At 50.7% G+C, this 16,879-nt stretch overlaps 1 protein-coding gene and 1 long non-coding RNA gene across 5 annotated transcripts; both read left to right on the forward strand.

Moving 5' to 3' along the window:
• Positions 1–865: 865 nt before the first annotated feature.
• Positions 866–11,550, forward strand: SPPL1 (SIGNAL PEPTIDE PEPTIDASE-LIKE 1). The gene is made up of 4 exons (XM_048689805.2): positions 866–1,189; positions 1,545–2,394; positions 10,825–11,028; positions 11,220–11,550. Exons 2-4 carry the CDS (start codon positions 1,597–1,599, stop codon positions 11,334–11,336), a joined length of 1,119 nt encoding a protein of 372 aa, XP_048545762.2. The 5' UTR covers positions 866–1,189; positions 1,545–1,596; the 3' UTR covers positions 11,337–11,550.
• Positions 11,551–12,425: 875 nt separating this feature from the next.
• Positions 12,426–16,250, forward strand: LOC147959456 (uncharacterized). Of its 4 annotated transcripts, none has more exons than XR_015611745.1 (4): positions 12,426–12,926; positions 13,158–14,370; positions 14,918–15,207; positions 15,544–16,250. It is a non-coding gene; the product is annotated as an uncharacterized LOC147959456 (long non-coding RNA). The 4 variants fall into 4 exon arrangements; XR_015611744.1 differs by having other exon boundaries at positions 13,158–13,902; positions 14,256–15,207; XR_015611746.1 differs by having other exon boundaries at positions 13,158–15,231.
• The last annotated feature ends 629 nt before the right edge of the window (positions 16,251–16,879 follow it).

A 16,879-nucleotide genomic window follows, 5' to 3' on the forward strand; every position in this document is an offset into this window, starting at 1 on the left:
TTTGTAATGTGGTTCGTCAGTTGGAGACAAGGTGTCTATTGCACGCGACAAAGGACGAGATCGTAAATTTTGCTTCCTCTTGCTCAACTTGTTGATTGATTCATTCACTCAATGTTGATCTACACATTATGTAATCTGCACGCTGCCATGATGTACCACATGACAAATGGATGGTCATTTACGTACACACATTGTTGGATGATGCTGAAGGAGGGGTATGCATGAGAGGGCATGATCCGTTGATGAAAAACTTGTCGGACATCCGGTTAATCTAGTTGAATTTGAGATATTGTTGTGTTAGACTTAATTTGTATGTTATGTATGGATGATTTGTATTATTTTTTATCCAAACTTTGAAGAGTATCATCCAGTTTGTATGAATCTCGTCCGATTTATTTAAATACGGTTGAAATGTATGCGCTCAGCGTTTGATGACAACCTTCCGTACGTGTGTCCGTAGACTGGTGCCGTGTCGGACAGACGTGGGAACTGCAGGTCGCGGTTTGACATGCCCTAAGGCTTTCCACTATGTAGCCCAAAAGAGGTGCCAAATCTATTTTTGCGCAATTTGGCACCGATGCCCTCCATAGCCCATGCGGTGCTATAAAAAATATTGTGGGAACCGGAGCAAGTGCTGGCACCGATGCCCACTTCCTGCATGACAATAAAATACATTAAACTGTGCACCGATGCCCACTTCCAGCGCAAAGGATCGAGGGGGAGGTTGGCTTGCTCGATTTCTTTATGTACGTGCGGGTCCCGCTTTTCTACGGGCTGCAACCCAACGGTGTGAGGGCAGTGCCAAATTTTCTCCCGAGGGCATCGATGCCCAATCTACCATATTTTAATGCACCAGGCACCGGTCACATAGTGGAGGGCCTAAGCACCAAGACAGAAAAAATAAATAAGACAGAGCTGCCCTCCCGCGCAGAATTACTGCACTGCCCCCGACATCAATCTCACGGGGGAAACCTGCCGCCGGCAACTCATATTCTCGGTCCGCCGCCGGCTTCCCATCTGCGCCCCCGCGCAGCTCGTGGGCAAGGAGGGGGTTCGATCCAATCTTTCTTTCCTTTTCCTCCTGAGTCCTGAACTACCAACGCGGCTGTAAATCTCTGCCATCGCCGTCCGCGTTCTTCCTCGTCGCAACATCGTGGCCCTCCGCAATATTTGCCCAGTGGGTTTTAAGGTACGAGCTTGTTTTTTCATCCCGTTATTAGTTAAGCCCGTCGCCCTCGACAATTTCTGCAGCTGGCACACCATCCAGATCCGCCCCTGATTGATAGGATTATCCAAAAGTTACTCCTAATTAGAGTTTAATTTTTCACCCCAAAATTGATCTTTTAAGTCCTACCCTGGCTCTGTCAAAGTTTTGTTCAATTTGTGTAGTACTAATTGAAAATCTGAGAGAAACTGCACAACTGCTAACAAATTTGTATGAAAAGAATAAAAATGGAAAGAACGACTTGTGCTCTGTGTGCCATGTTTTGGGCTTTTGGCATCCCACTTGATATTCACTACTGTCTACTCTTTGGGCATAGCAGGTCAAAGACCAGAGTATAAAATAAAGGTGGGCTACTGTTAATATTTCATAGAATGGAGTCCTTGTGGAAGCTGTCCTATTTGCTTGAGCCGGCGTCACTTGCCCTCATCGTGACGGCTGTTTCAGTTGCCTACGCATCAGCATGGCGTGCTCTGGACCATGCCAAGGAGATGGAGAGGAACTTGGACTTCTCGGAGGCATCCATCACACTTGATCGGTCGCAGGCTCTCATGATCCCCCTTGCAAGCTCATGCAGCCTACTGCTGATGTTCTATCTGTTTTCATCTGTATCGCACCTCGTCACCGCGTTTACCGCCGGAGCCTCTGTGATGGCGCTCTTCTTCTGTCTGTCTCCGTCTATCGCCTACGCCAAGTCGCAGCTCAATCTAATGGATCCTTTCGTGTCGAGGTGCTGTTCCAAGTCATTTACCCGGTTGCAAGGATTGCTATTGACTTTCTGCATAAGCACGGTGGCAGTGTGGCTGGTAACAGGGCATTGGTTGCTAAATAACGTACTTGGGATTTCCATATGCATAGCATTTGTCAGTCATGTGAGGCTTCCCAACATAAAGATTTGTTCGTTGCTTCTTGTCTGTCTGTTTGTCTATGATGTTTTCTGGGTCTTCTTCTCCGAGAGGTTTTTCGGAGCAAATGTTATGGTTTCTGTTGCCACTCAGAAGGCATCTAACCCAGTTCACACAGTAGCAAACAAGCTTAGCCTGCCTGGGTTGCGGTTGATTACGAAGAAGATAGAGCTTCCGGTGAAGCTTGTCTTCCCTAGGAATTTGTTGGGCGGGATTTTTCCAGGAAGCACTCCTGGTGACTACATGATGCTTGGCCTTGGAGACATGGTAAGTTACTTATGTTACAATTTTTCCGTCCAGGCAAACTTGGTGTTTTGATCCTTTTAGTGCCACCGATCCAAATATGATTTCGTGTTCATTCTTTAATCCTGCCTTAAAATAGTACTCATAGCCATTGTATTCAAAGGTTTCAAACTTGTTTTTGGTTACTCTTTCTTCCTGTCTTAATTCACTAACTTGGTTTTGTTTTCTACAATAAGTGACTTGCCAAATTAAATGTGGGCTGTTGATTATGTGCATATCGTTTTGGCTACATGGAACTGAAGATGTAGGAATTTGATGGTGAATCATTCCTGAACATAATAATAGGAGCCTTATAGGACTACGAATATTTTCAGTGTGAATTGAGTTACGTTCTATACATTTTTGGCTTCTCCTAGGTCATAATTTATTAAGGAAGCAAGCTAAACACACGCACTCCTTGATCAGTTTTGTCGAAAGTTTTGTTGAGCACATGATGGAGTGAAATGTGTCATTAGTTCATTAACTCAAACTGATTCATGCTTTAGGCCATCAACTCGGAATTGATCAATTTAGACCATAAACTCGTTAATTTGATGATTTGATCAAATAAGGCCAAAAGTGATCCGGGAGGGGAAAAACCAGCCATGTGCCCGCCATGTCAGCCTACTTTAGACCGCTCACAAATTGACTCATTTTTACAGTTTTTTTTTTGCAAAAGCGCCAACCTAATCCGATATAGGGAAAATAAAATAAAATGCCGCGTGTTTCATGGGACTTGAACCACTAGAACATTAAGAGCTTTGTGCACAAAGATGCAGCGGACAAGATATATCAGGACACAAGGATACAGTTGATTGTTTCGAAAGTGTGTTTGAAAAATTATATAAAGCCCATGGTGTGTTCACTAAAACTCATACCCGTGCCCTAAGGGTAAGGGGGGACACATGCTGACCACTAGGATGCCAAGTATTTTGTGTATGTAGAGGGTTACATGATATACATACGATCAATGGATTCTGCTGCCATGGCAGCCGATTCTGCTGCCACAGCAGCCGATCATGCTTACTTAATGTCAGCCTGACTGGAACAATAGGATCTACAACAGAAGGAAACATCCATCGAAAGAGAAAGCAACGATCGCAACAGAAGGAAATAGATCGCCTGATTGGATTCGGTCGCCCCCTTGCAAAAAAATAATAAATAATAAATAAATCTAAAAACCAGTGTGCCACATTAATATTTTTTTTGAGAAAACGCAAAGGACTCTTTGTGTTTCATTTCATTGAAAAGATGAGAAGATACAATCCTCCTAGGAGGTGGTGGTTACATGGATTGGCAACCTATCAGTGGACATCCCAGTTGGTGGGGAGGACTACCCTGAGACCCAAAGCGCCAGCTTGTGCACAACATTTGGCTTCGGCCTTAATCCTATCTACCAGTGCGGTAACCGAGGGGCGCGCATTGTCGAAGACGCACTCGTTGCGTTGTTTCCAAATCATCCAAGGGACGAGCATGCGATAGATTGCAGGCCTTTCCGTAGCACATGTGGGGTCTGCCCTTTCATTCGTTGCCACCAGTCCGTGAGGGTGGGCTCATTGCTTGGCGGTTGAGAAGGTATCCTTGCCCAAGCCAGCACGTCGTGCCAGACCTGCCGCGTAAACGGGCATTCCAGGAGCAGGTGCCACATTGACTCTGGGGCCTGATCACAGAGGAGGCATCGTGGATGGGGCTGTAGGCCGCGACGGGCTAGTCTCTCCGCCGTCCAGCACCGGTCCTGGCTAGCCAACCAGTGAAAGAAATGTACACGGCACGGTGCCCAGCTCTTCCAGGTAAGCTTCTAGGAGGGGCATTTCATGGATCCATGGAAGGTTGCGGCGTAGCATGACCGTGTCGTGTAGTTGCCGCTAGCCGTCCATCTCCAGAGCATTCGGTCGGGCCGGTTTGATAGGCTGATCTGCTGCACGGCTTGCCACAGTCTGAGATATTGGCCAATCTCGTGGATCCCTATCACTCCTTGAATGTCACGAGCCCAAGCATTGCCCGCTAGGCCTGCGGCCACCGTTGTCAACTTGCGTTGCCGGTTGGGAATGCATTGGTAGAGTGCCGGCGCGAGCTCCCGCACGGACTGGCCGTTGAGCCATCGGTCATCCCAGAACAATGCCGTCTGTCCATCGCCAAGCTCCATGGTCGTCGATGCGAAGAACAACGCGCGCTCCTCGCGGGAAAACTGGAGGTCGAGGCCTCGCCATGCGCGGTCGTCGTCCGTGTGGGAGAACCACATCCAGTGCAGGTGTGGGAGAACCACATCCAGCGCAGGCGCAGCGCTAGGCCGGCACGCTCCAGGTCCTGGACCCCGAGCCCGCCATACTCGAGCGGGCGGCACACACGTCGCCAGTTGACGTGGCAGTGTTCGCCATTAGCAGCAGCGCGCCCAGCCCACAAGAAGCCGCGCTGGATCTTTTCGAGCTGTCTCAAGGTCTTCTTGGGCGGCGCGAACGCGAGCAGCTGATGTATCGGGATCGCGGCGAGCACCGATTTGACCAAAGCCAGCCGCCCGGTTTTGTTCATGAGCCATGCCTTCCATGTGGGGAGCCGAGCGGCCACCGGGTCGACGAGGGGTTGTAGTTGGGCAGCTGAGGGGCGGCGTAGCGTGAGAGGGATGCCAAGATAAGTAATGGGTAGCTCCGCTTTCGCGCATCCCACCTGATCAATTGCCGCATCCGCCTCAGGGTCGCCATTGAAAACGGTGGCGGAGCTTTTGGCATAGTTGACTTAGAGGCCGCTAGCTTCACTGAATGTGGCCAGGATCGCGCGGACGGCCTCCACGTCGTCTTGCGTGGCGTGGCAGAATAGCATCACGTCGTCGGCGTACAAGGATATGGCCGGAATGTCTCGTCGGGGGTGCAGCCGCTGCAGTATGCCGGCGTCATGGGCGCGGCTGATTAGACGTCCAAGGATGTCCACGGCGAGCACGAAGAGCTGCAGAGAAACGGGGTCTCCCTGGCGCAGCCCGCAGCGATGCCACACTGGCGGTCCCGGCTCACCATTGATCATGATCCGGGTGCTCGAAGACGATAGCAAGATCGCGAGCCACTCCCTGAAGCGCGGTCCGAATCCGTATTGGCCAAGAGCCTCAAAAAGGAAGGGCCATGATAGGGAGTCGAAGGCGCGCGTTAGGTCGAGCTTGAGCATCGCTCTCGGAGCCCCAAGTTGGTGCAGCAGCTTCATCGATTGCCGGACGAGGACAAAGTTGTCGTGCAGGCTCCGTCCCGGGATGAAAGCGTTCTGGTTGCGGCTGACCATGTTTCCCAGTCTGGGCGCTAGGCGGAGCGATAGCACCTTCGCGAAGATCTTCGCCACAAGGTGAATGAGGCATATTGGCCGATAGTCGCGTAGTTGGCACGCATCTGCCCGCTTTGGGAGTAATGTTAAGAGGGCCTGGTTGAGCTTGCTGAATCCACGACCGCGCAGCTCAAAGAGCTGCTGGAAGACGTCGAAAAAGTCTTGCTTGATGATGCTCCAGTAGGCCCGCAAGAATTCCGCGGTAAATCCGTCCGGCCCCGGCGCCTTGCGAGCCGGGAGGCGCTTGACGGCGTCCCAAATCTCCTCCGGGCTGAATGGTGCCTCGAGGTCAGTCAGGTCATGGGGCTCGATGATCTGCGATAGATCCAGCGTGTGGTTGCGGGCGACGGAGGAGCCAAGGAGCTCATCAAAGTACGTGAAGGCCGCTTGGGCCATTCCCTCCTGATCGGTGATCACTTGTCCGTCGACCACAAGGCGGAATATGTGATTCTTCTGTCGGCGGAATGAACATTGCCGGTGGAAGAAGGCTGTGTTAGCATCGCCGTCTTTGAGCATGGTGATCCGCGCCCGTTGCCTCGCAATCGTGCGCTCGAGAGAAGCCAACCCAAGTATGAGATCTTGAGCTGTTTTCGCAGCCAATCTTCCGGGGGGGAGAGCGCGCGGTCTTCCTGGGCCTTATCAAAGCGCGATATGAGCTCGCGGGAAAAGGCCATCTTGTCACGAATGCAACCTTTGGACTTGTGCTCCAACTCGTCAGTGAGCGGGCCGTGCTCTGGAGGCGCAGCATGAGACGCCGGAAAGGGTCCGGGTCGTGCACCGATCCCCAAGCCGCCGCAACCGTGTCGTGGAATCCGTCAAGCCGCAACCAGAAATCCTCAAAATGGAACCTCCGATGTGCTGCATGCATGGGTGCGCAATCAAGGAGGAGCGGGCACTGGTCGGACACGACGGAGGCGAGGCATCTCAAGTGGCAGCCGCCATGCGCGTCCTCCCAGTCCGCGGTGCAAAACACGCGGTCCAGGTGCACCAGGGTGGGCGGAGTTTGCTCATTGGACCACGTGAATCTTCTTCCATTGAGATATACCTCCTTGAGCGCGAGGTCGTTGATGAGGCGGCGGAATTTTCCCATCATGCGGCGGTTCAGGTTGCCGTTATTTTTGTCTTCGTCGTGTAGGATCAAGTTGAAGTCACCGCAAAGCATCCATGGCCCGGGGCAGTCCGTGCGTATATCGCGTATCTCCTGCAGGAAGGCGATCTTTTCCGCGTCCTCTTGGGGGCCGTAAACGACGGACATCCACCATGGCGTGCCATTAGCCGCGGCCACTCTTGCCGTGACGGCGTTCGCGGTGAACAGGGGGTCAGTGATTGACACGACCATACTCTTCCACGCGAGCAGGATACCTCCCCTCGTGCCATTCGCCGGGAGGTACGTGTAGTCGTCAAACTCCGAACCGAGGGTATTGAGGACAACGGACGAGCACATCAAAGCCACTTTAGTTTCTTGTAGGCATACAATGGAGGCTCCGATGGTGTTAAGCCGCGATCTAACGGCATAGCGCCGGGCACGCGCGTTAAGGCCGCGCACATTCCATATAGCTATCTTGATATCGTGATCCATGGGTGCACATGATTGACGGGGGTGGACATCGCAATAGCCCTATGGCGAGCCGGCCAACCGAACGGTGGCCGTCGCAGCAGCCGCGGTAGAGAAGTCCGCGGGTAGTTCTCGGTCTACAAGGGCAGCGATGGCCGTGAGCACCGAGAGCGGGATTGGTGCCGCGAACATGTCGTCATACGCCTTCATCTCGGCAACGGTGATCCTCTGGTTGGTCCCGACAATCCCTAGCGTGCGGAGGATCTGAACTTGTGCACGGCGCTCAGCAGTGGGTGGTGCAGCTGGCGAGACGGCGATGGTGGCCGATCGGCCACGTCTGGGCGAGAAGTTCAGCGGGCGGCGCGGTTTTTTCCCCGGGGTTGGCAAAGCTGCGGTAATGTGCTTCGTTGCGGCTGCGAGAAACTCGCCTAAAGTCCAAGTCTTCGGCATGCAGGGGCGTGCGCGAGATCGACGCAGCGTGATTGGCGGCGACGCGAACCTCCCCGGCGTCGGACGTGGGGAGCCATGTTGGGCTTCTGTCGGCATGGGGGCAACGAGACCCACGACGGCCTCCTGCGTGGTGGGCCGGGCTTGGGGCGTGGCCAGCCGTGACGCGGGCGTCGTTGGCACGGGATTGGGCGGTTGCGAGGCTGTCGGGGACAGCGCGCATGCCTCTGCGTGGGGCCCGATGTGTAGGCAGTCGCCGTCACCAGGGCCCATCTCCCCAGACGCTGGCGTGGAGGGGTTGGTGCTTTGGCCCGACCGAGCCGCAGGATGGCCCACAGGCGTTGGCGGCGTATCAGGAACCGCGCTGACAGCGTCCAGATCCTGACAATGCATGGGATCAGGCGAGCCAGACGTGGCCCCCACGCGATCGTCCTCGGGCACGCCGTTCCCAGCCGGATTCGAATCCCGCGCTGGTTCTGGTGAGTTTGCAACCAACGGGGGGTCGCCAGCTGGTGCCTGGCCCGCCACCACGCCCGCAACCGGGGCCGCAGTAGCCAAAGCAGTGCTACCAACAGGCGTGGTCGTCGTGGTCACGGGGACAACTGCGTCCCCGACAGTCTTATCCACGGGGCCCGCCTGCAAAGCGCCCCTTTGTGATCCTCTGCCTCTTCCTTTTCTGGCACGTTGACGAGGGGGGTGGGTCCCCTGCTGACCAGGCCACGATACCATGCGAAGATCCTGTCCCAGTACGGACGGCGGCGAGCCCTCGCCGGCGGGAGCAGGCCAAGCATGCGACACGGCGAGTCCGTCCACACGTCCGGGCCGGTTTTGTGTCCGCCACAGCGCGTCGTCCATCGCCATGCCATCAACGCGGCCGGGCGGCGCGGCGTCCGTACGCCGGCGCTTGCGGCCCCGGCGGCGCGCTCTACCTTGGCCGGGTCCTGGTGCGCGGTTGCGGTTGTCGTGGGCACCGCCGTGCGCACCATCCCCACCCTGTCCCGTTCCATGCTGGCCGCGGAGGACTGGAGCACTAGCTGGCTCAACGCGGGCCACAGCAATGGCAATGGGGTAAGTGAGGGTCCTGATGGTGGGCTTGTCGGAGCTCAGGCGCGCGGGGATCTGCTCGACGATCTCCAGAACGGCGGCGCGGTGGATGCTGTCGGGGTGGTGTGTGCGCGCGGCCAACTTGAACGTCGCAAGGTTGGCCCTGGAGCGCGTCTTGGGGTGAAGGCGCTCTATCCAGCAGCTCGTGCCCAGGACGTGCTCGGCGGTGGACAGGTGCCAAGCCTGCGCCGGAACGCCGCGGAGCTCCAGCTCGACGCGGTACTCGAAGTCGCCGGAGCCGGCGTGAGATAGTTTGCTCCATGGCCTGAGGGAGAGCGAGAATCGCGGCGAGTTGATGAAGTGCTCTCCGTCGAGGCGGCGCTTGGTGGTATGGGAGCTGAAGAGGATTAAGAAGTCCTCGGGGTGGTGCTCATGCACGGTGAAGTCGCCGTCGACCAGCTCAAACGTGTTGATGAGCACATCGGAGACCTCAGCGCCGGACACACGTGGTCGGTTGCCGGTGATGGAGGCGACCATGGCGCGGCTAAGGACGTCCTCCGCCTCCTCCATCTCGACGGAGTGGGCCATGATCACCCGCACGGGCTCGGGCTCCGGCGCGCGAGGGGGGGGGGGCGCCGTGACCAGGGCGGTCACCAGCGGCAGGGTTGGCGGCGTAGGCGCGGCCCGGCGCGGCGGGGGTGGCGGCGGGGGGGCGGTCTGGCGCGTGGCCGCATCCACGGCAGAGGGGCCGACGTTGGTGGCGCGGGCACGTCCGGTGGCGTCGCGGCGCCTGTTCTCGCAGGAGCGAGAGTCGTGGCCAGATTCGAGGCATCGGCGATAGCGGATGTCGTTGGTGCAGTCTTTGACCCGGTGGCGATGGTCGAGGCAGCGGAAGCAGAGCCCCGCGACCTCCTCCGGCGACGGGCTGCGCCGTCGCAGCGGCGGAGGGCTTGGCCCGGCCGAGGAGCGCGGGCGGTTGCCGCGGTGCCTGTGCCGCGGCTGCTTGAACCCGTCGGCATCAACCTGAACCCCGCCGGAGATGCGATGCACCTCGGAGCGGGGGCCGAGGCGGGTTGCGGCAAGCTGTCGAGGGGGCGCCGGGGCGGGCAGCGCCGTAGGCACCGGTGCAGAAGCTGGCGGGGTCCAGGCGACATCGCTGTAGGAACGCGGCGAGGACTCGCTCTCCGACTCGAACCCGCTGCCCCCAGAGGACACGCGGTCGCAGTCGGAGAGGGTCGCTCGGCGCCCAGCAGGGTCAGCGCCGGAGGAAGCCATGGCGGGTGCCGCGGGGAGGGGAGCTGGAAGGGGCTCGCGGTGGGGTGGAGGGCCGCCGGCGGGGAATCGGCGACAGCGGGGCTAGAGGAGGGAAGGAGCTAGGCGGGGGTGGGAGCGGAGCATTCTCACCAGCCGTTCCTGAAGAATGCCACATTAATATATGCACCATGTAAGCTAATCTATACACAAATCTCTTAGCATCGTTGTGGTGATTGAGCATTGGTTCTACCCTGGGGCCTCAGGTTCGAGCCCTGTTGAACTCAGACTTGTGTGGCCTTTAAAAAAAATTTAAATGCAATCGAACAAGGAAGTCAGCGCTGTTGCAAAAATACACCTGTAAATAATAGTCAATTTGCAAGTGGTCAAAGGTAGGCTGGCGTGGCAGCTACGTGGTCAGTTTTTTTTCCTCCCGAATCGGTTTTGGCCTTATTTGATCAATTTAGCAAGTTTATGACCTAAATCGGTCAATTCCTGAGTTGTTGGCCTAAGGCGTGCACAGTTTGAGTTAAAGGACTAATGGCGCATTTCATTCCCTCTGATGTTATGTGATCAGGAAAATTAGTTCCGATCTAAGAACTTTTGCAGCCTAAAAAGGTCTTGAAGCACATTATTGTCATCATACGGTTAATGTATTACATTATTGTAGGTTGCATATTATCATATGGTTAAGTCTAAAAAGGTGTATTATAGTCATCTACACTGATCTTTATTGATTAATTTGCATATTCGTCTTCACGTGAAGCTGCATATGCTCAACTCACTTCTATGCTTTGTTACTGTGAAAACTGCAGGCCATCCCAGGGATGCTTCTAGCTCTTGTACTCTCTTTCGATCATCGCAAGAGCAAAGATGTGGCTGTTCCATCAGACTTATCTCCCTCCTCAAAGCGGCGAAAATATGTATGGTTTGCGCTAACAGGTTATGGTGTTGGCTTGGTAACTGCATTGGCAGCTGGGATCTTGTCTCAGTCTCCCCAGCCTGCTCTACTCTACCTGGTATGTTTTGCCTGCTGATAGTCTCAGGTTTTCAGACATTACTTTCATTTTCTTTGCCCTACCGAGCTATGCTTGCCAGACTTGGTTGCGCCTATTCTTAAGCAGCGAAGTACTTGTAGTCAGCTTGAGCAATGCCACAATGGCATGTATGGTATGCATGATCTTCTTTGTGACGGAACTTCTGATTTCAGGTGCCCTCGACACTCGGGCCCATTGTGTACCTGTCATGGTTGAGGAATGATCTGTGGGAGCTGTGGGAAGGATCTGGCACAATTGTGAACGAGAAAGCTCATTTGCTGGAAGTCTGAGATGATCCAACATGGCCATAAAAATCACAACCTCTTGTGATGTAATCTAGCTAAAAAAATCTGCTCCAAGCTTCTCATTCTACAGGAGAATATTTATAAGATAGTTTGGCCTTAGTAATCTAAGCCTTTTACCATGTTCTCACAAGAGGAAACAATATGTAATTTATCTGTAATGGAAATTGTTACTCCGTATTATATTTGGTGAAATTTTCTATTCTCTCTTGCTCGAACGATGAAGCTACTTATAGTCATGTTTCGTGATTACTCAAAGTGTTTATATTGAGGTATTTGATTTAAATTGGTGTTAGGCGAACTGAAAAAAAGGAAGAGAGCTGAGCAGTCCTTTCTCCTTTCTTCCTGCAATCTGAAAGCAGATTTAATAATTGTAAAAATAAAAAAAATCCGGTGTACGTATTTTCTTTGACAACATGTTTCTTGTTGAGATAAATTAGCAGCCACTGGTGCAATATTTCCACTTCAGAAGGTAACGTTAATCACAGTATACTTACATTTTTTTTTTGAGAAACCAGTATACTTCACATGGGAAACATTGCGGGCTGGTCAACCGGCCACATTCTCCGCCGGTCAAATGCGCTCCGTTGGATGGGATCAAGCCTGATCGATCCCCTCGCAAAGCTTGTCACGGGCGCGCGTCCTCGCATGGACCCACACACCGCCCATCCTCTTCCTCGCTATCCCTTGGTCCTTTTCAATCGCCATTCTCTCAACCCTCATAATTTCAACGTCGTGCACTTCATCGGTTGCCTGACAAAACCAACACCGCCGCGGCCGCCTACACCACCGCGTGTGCGTCAAGAGACGACCTTGGGCTGTCTGAGTACTACTGTGAGGTGGGGCGGAGCTGTAGAAGTCAGCGGACGAGGAGCTCCGGTCGACAGGGCGGACCTACGTGAAGAGACGTGGGGGCAGCTGCCCCCACTTGATTTTTTCCATCGGTTATAGGCTATTTTTTAAATAATATTTTTTTATTAATTTTCATAAGTATTATGCCAGACATATCTTTCCCTACTAATAAAGCAATTACTGCTTCTGGTCGTACGTCGTCGACGCTTTGGGAAAAAGCCCCTCTGTTTTGTAGTATTCAACCCGCAGTCCTTTCTTAAGTGAGAAAACGTTTCGTTTAAACATTTTACAAATAAATCCTTATAGTTTACCGTATTCAACCCACGGTCCTTTCTAAATTGAAAAAAAGCACGCCAGAAAACACACACGAGAACGGGCTCTCCTCTCCCTCGCCTCCCGATCCCAACCGCCAGGCGCTCGATCTGGCGCCGCACCGGCCATCCGGGCGCGGCGTCGATGGATCTGGCGGCGGGTGCGGCGTCTTGCTCCGGTGGCGACGGTGTCCTGCTGATGCAAAGAGACCAGGGCGTGAGGGAGAGAGGAAGAAAGGAGGAGAAGGGGCACAAGGTGAGGGAGGCGGTCGCCGGCGGCGGCGACGGCGGCTCCGGTGACCGGCCGGAGGGAAGGGAGAGGAACTCCTGTTGAGGCGGTGCGGCTTGGTGCACGCTGGTTTCTCCGGATCGACCCCCTACTCAGATCTGCACGCCCCTGATGATTGGAGCTAGGGTAATCACTCTCCTCTTTAAAACTAGATCGTTTTCTTCTTTGGTCTGGAAAACATAAATCCTTAGACACCCACCGGTATGTTTCAACATGTTTTTAGCCTTGATTTGATGTAAAAAGGATCTAATTTCTCTTCCCGCTTATGTTCTGGATTTCATCTTTTCTCCTTTCTCTGATTTACTCATACACGACTCCTGACTTGCTGCATGTGGCTACTGAATCTTCCTACTGCAGGTGTGCCTTTCACATGTTCGTTGAGTTGCAGCAACAAGGACAGATGGCCATCTTCACAGGTTATGCCCCTTACTGTAATTTGCATTCAGTTATGTGCAGTAATAATGCCATATTTGTTAGCCTGCTAGCTGTTTCCAGATTTTTTTAGACATGATTGACTGCTTCTACACAAAAGGAGTTTGTCGAAAATAAGAGCAATCCCATTGTTGCTACAGAGCCTGAAGATTCTTTGCCTTTCTTTGAACTGTTTCAGTTTTTTCTTTCATATGGCTACAATTATTTGATTGGTCCATGTAGATTTAGGCAACATGAGATGAGCCGATGATATATATTGTAATATACGATGTCTATTGCTACAAGTGTTGATGTCTTGGTGATGGCAGGTTTTGCAAGTAATTGAAATTCTTTTTGAGTAGAGGATAATTAGAGATATAATGTTCTACCTGATCTTGAGGTATGTGAAAGTGAACTCGGTGATTTTGAGTAATTCTAAGAGTATACATCTCATCTATCAGGTATCCTTTTTTGAGTAATGCTGAGAGGATACATCTCATCTATGAGGAATTAATCCATCTCGTTTTCTCTGTGTTTACCTTGTTCTACAAATGGCTAATTAGGTAATGATTATTGATAGCTAATGACATGAGGGAGAGGGCGACAAGCCCCTTTAGCTACTGCAATGCGGTTGTGCATACAAATGTGCTACTCATATTCCACTGTTAGACGAGCTAGGTGCGAGAAGCAGGTTCGGAATTCAGCTCCATTTGATTTACATTTAGATAATCTTGCTGCAACACCATCACTTTTCTTGATAGCAAACAACAATTTTTAGTAATCATATATAGCTTTTCTTTGGTTTGTTTATTCTATTATATCATAGATATCATGAGAAACTGTTAATCGCTTAAGGAGGGTGTTCTGTTCACTCAAAATCAACTGCCTAATGGTCTGATTAGTTTATGTATGTGAAAATTTATTTTAATAATTATAGTTGCAATTTCCAGTCAAGGCATATGTTCTTTTATACTTTTATAGTGAGTCTACAATAGGTTGAATAGATTTGATTTCTATTTCCTTTCCTCGTCGTCGTCCGCTTAGGTTATAAGGGGAGCCAGAGAGGTGAGGGAGGTGACCAAAGCGGCAGCGGCCTTGGGGTGCCGAAGAAGAGTGCGTAGGAGGATGGAAAGGGGCTCGTATACGACGGCTGGAAGAGGTAACCTAGGATTTCGTGGTGCTCTACTCTATACCTCATGCTCGGATGATTGTACTTTTCGTTTTGACTGATCAATTGGGTTTAATTCTGTATGAGTTGGGTAGCAGCTTGAGCTCAAAAGGTTCTCTACTCTATCCAAATATTCGGCTAGATTTGATTAGAATTTGTGTTTATTAAAACATGCACCAAGAGGATCTAGGCCAAACAATGACAAATTATGCAGCTGCACCTAAACATCTTAATACCACAAGATGGTCACTATGGAACTACATAGCTTCGGCTCGTCACTGGTTACCATAATTTGTAATGTGGCGATTGATGGATGTGCGTAGATAGATTATATACCTACATGGTACTTTCTGGGTATGTGTATAGAGGAATCCCTCATGTATTTAGATTGTTTGCTTAACTATTACTCTTCTCCATTTTCCGACTTTGTGATAACTTAATATAAATTACATTTTGTTTTGAAATAAAAAGATATGTGATGGTAATTGTGTTGTGTTCTATCAACAAAACTATGCTCTCCTAAACCTGAATGGGCCAGAAGTGACAAGACAGACAGATCTGGCAGTCAATTATTCTTCAGTTTCGGTTGTGATGTTTCAACATGAGTTCAGAGCGTTAATGCTTTGCTGATGCGAGGAGGTGAAGTTGTATGCTACCAGAGTGCAGATATTTCTTGGTGTGTTTGCTTTCAAGAAAAGATGTGTGTGTTGTGACTGTGACAGATGGTTCTACTGGATATGTTGTTGGGTTTATAACAAGAAGCATTGGTAAGGATATCAAAATACAAGAGAATGCTGCAACGACCAAGGTGCCATATATATATCGAAGGTGCTCGCAAACTTCCTTCGACTGGTGTGGCCCTGTTGCTTTCTTATTATAATGATAGCAGAGTTCAAAAGTTCTAGATGGCAGTGGTATATCAGTATCTTATTTCACTTTCATCGCTTCTATAAAAGCTAGATAAAATGATCTATATCACTAGAATCTATTGCCTTGCACATACTCCCTCTGTCCGGAATTATTTGTCGTAGAAATGGATGTATCTAGACATATTTTTAGTTCTAGATACATCCATTTCTGTGACAAGTAATTCGGGATGGAGGGAGTATTTGTCTACACAAACACTTGTATTCCTTTTTACACTGAATTTCCTTTTTGTTACAGGAGGATTCAGAATATGAAGTTACTGGAAACATTGTTGGAAGTGTTGGTCCTGAGAGCACAGAAAAGGATTCATCGTTTCTTATAAAAACATTACAATCATTCAAAGAAGCTTTGATCAAGGAGGATGACACAAATGTTGCTGAGATTGAGGCCTTCTTACTTTGCATTGATGTCGATGATGAGAAGAACTCTCTTATGAGGAAAACCATTGCTTTGAATTATTGATAACCGTGAGAGATGTGTCTTGAGAGCAGGTGCAAAATCTGAATTCTACAGATTGAGAGAGGTGCAGATTCTGAATTCTGCACACAGAAGACAGAACCGAGAGCTGGTGGCAAATGTGCAAGGGGAAGTTATGGAGAGCTTTCTTTGCTAGCTGAATAAGTCTATCAGGAGTCAAGGCCTGTTTTGTTGGAGGCTTGATGGAACTTGCCTGGCCTGATAAGTAACTGTGCGCGCGGTCGTCCTGGGTGCTTGGCTTGAGCTAGCATGCCATGTTGTTATCTTGGTTGAGGCAGCTGGAGTTAGCAAGGTGATTAGTCAAGGGTGGCTGTCGATGCCATCTAAAAAATAGGTCTTAAAACTTCATATTTTCTCAGGAAAAATTCGTATGAATTAATGAATATCAGGCTACATTCATGCGATATTGTTTGTCAGGCACAGAGCTCAGGGTAGCAACCACACATTTAAGTGAGCTTTTGTTGAAATGCGTTGGTACTTTAGTTTTTAGATTCTGTGATGATGGTATGCATAAATACATGAGCTCTTTCAACCAGTACCACATAGTATTAATGAGGTAACAGAAGCTTGCAATTCCATTATCCTGCATCTGCCCAAGTCTAGAAGGTCAGATAAGTTGTTCCGCAAGATAGACAACAATTTTTTATGAGTCATCACAGTGGGCCGAGAACTTGTTGATGAAGCCAATGATTGGGTTGATCATAGTGATACGGCATCAGACGTAATGCTAGATTTAACCCCAGACAAATGGGCAAACATGAAAAGAGGAAAGATGTCAATGCATGAGCCAGAGGGTTCTAGTGGTGAATATTTTGGACCAGAAGTTATGGATGTTTCACGCGAAGAAGCCATTCTTTCCAATGTTTACATATAAGATATACCAGTACATCCCAATTGGTAGGGCCCCTCCACTAATAAGCTGGATATCCTTTTAACAAGTGGCTCGGAGAGAATAAAGCGTTATATTTTATCATACTTTTATAGTTTAACATGTCAAAGAAGGGAGAGGAGACACCAGCGGATGGCAAGATGGATGAACTGTTGGACAATGTTAGCCTTAATTACCTAATTCCTAATGAAGTGGAAAACTTTATGA

Source organism: Triticum urartu, chromosome 7A (assembly GCF_056163025.1).
Source record: "Triticum urartu cultivar PI428250 chromosome 7A, HENAU_Tu73, whole genome shotgun sequence".
In the NCBI taxonomy this organism is placed as follows: Eukaryota; Viridiplantae; Streptophyta; class Magnoliopsida; order Poales; family Poaceae; genus Triticum; species Triticum urartu.

Excerpts from the sequence above, each read along its gene's own strand:
- SPPL1 (XM_048689805.2), top strand. The coding sequence starts at position 1,597 with ATGGAGTCCTTGTGGAAGCTGTCCTATTTGCTTGAGCCGGCGTCACTT. Across the intron at positions 2,395-10,824 it reads TGCTTGGCCTTGGAGACATG|GCCATCCCAGGGATGCTTCT; the intron begins GTAAGTTACTTA and ends TGAAAACTGCAG. Across the intron at positions 11,029-11,219 it reads AGCCTGCTCTACTCTACCTG|GTGCCCTCGACACTCGGGCC; the intron begins GTATGTTTTGCC and ends TTCTGATTTCAG.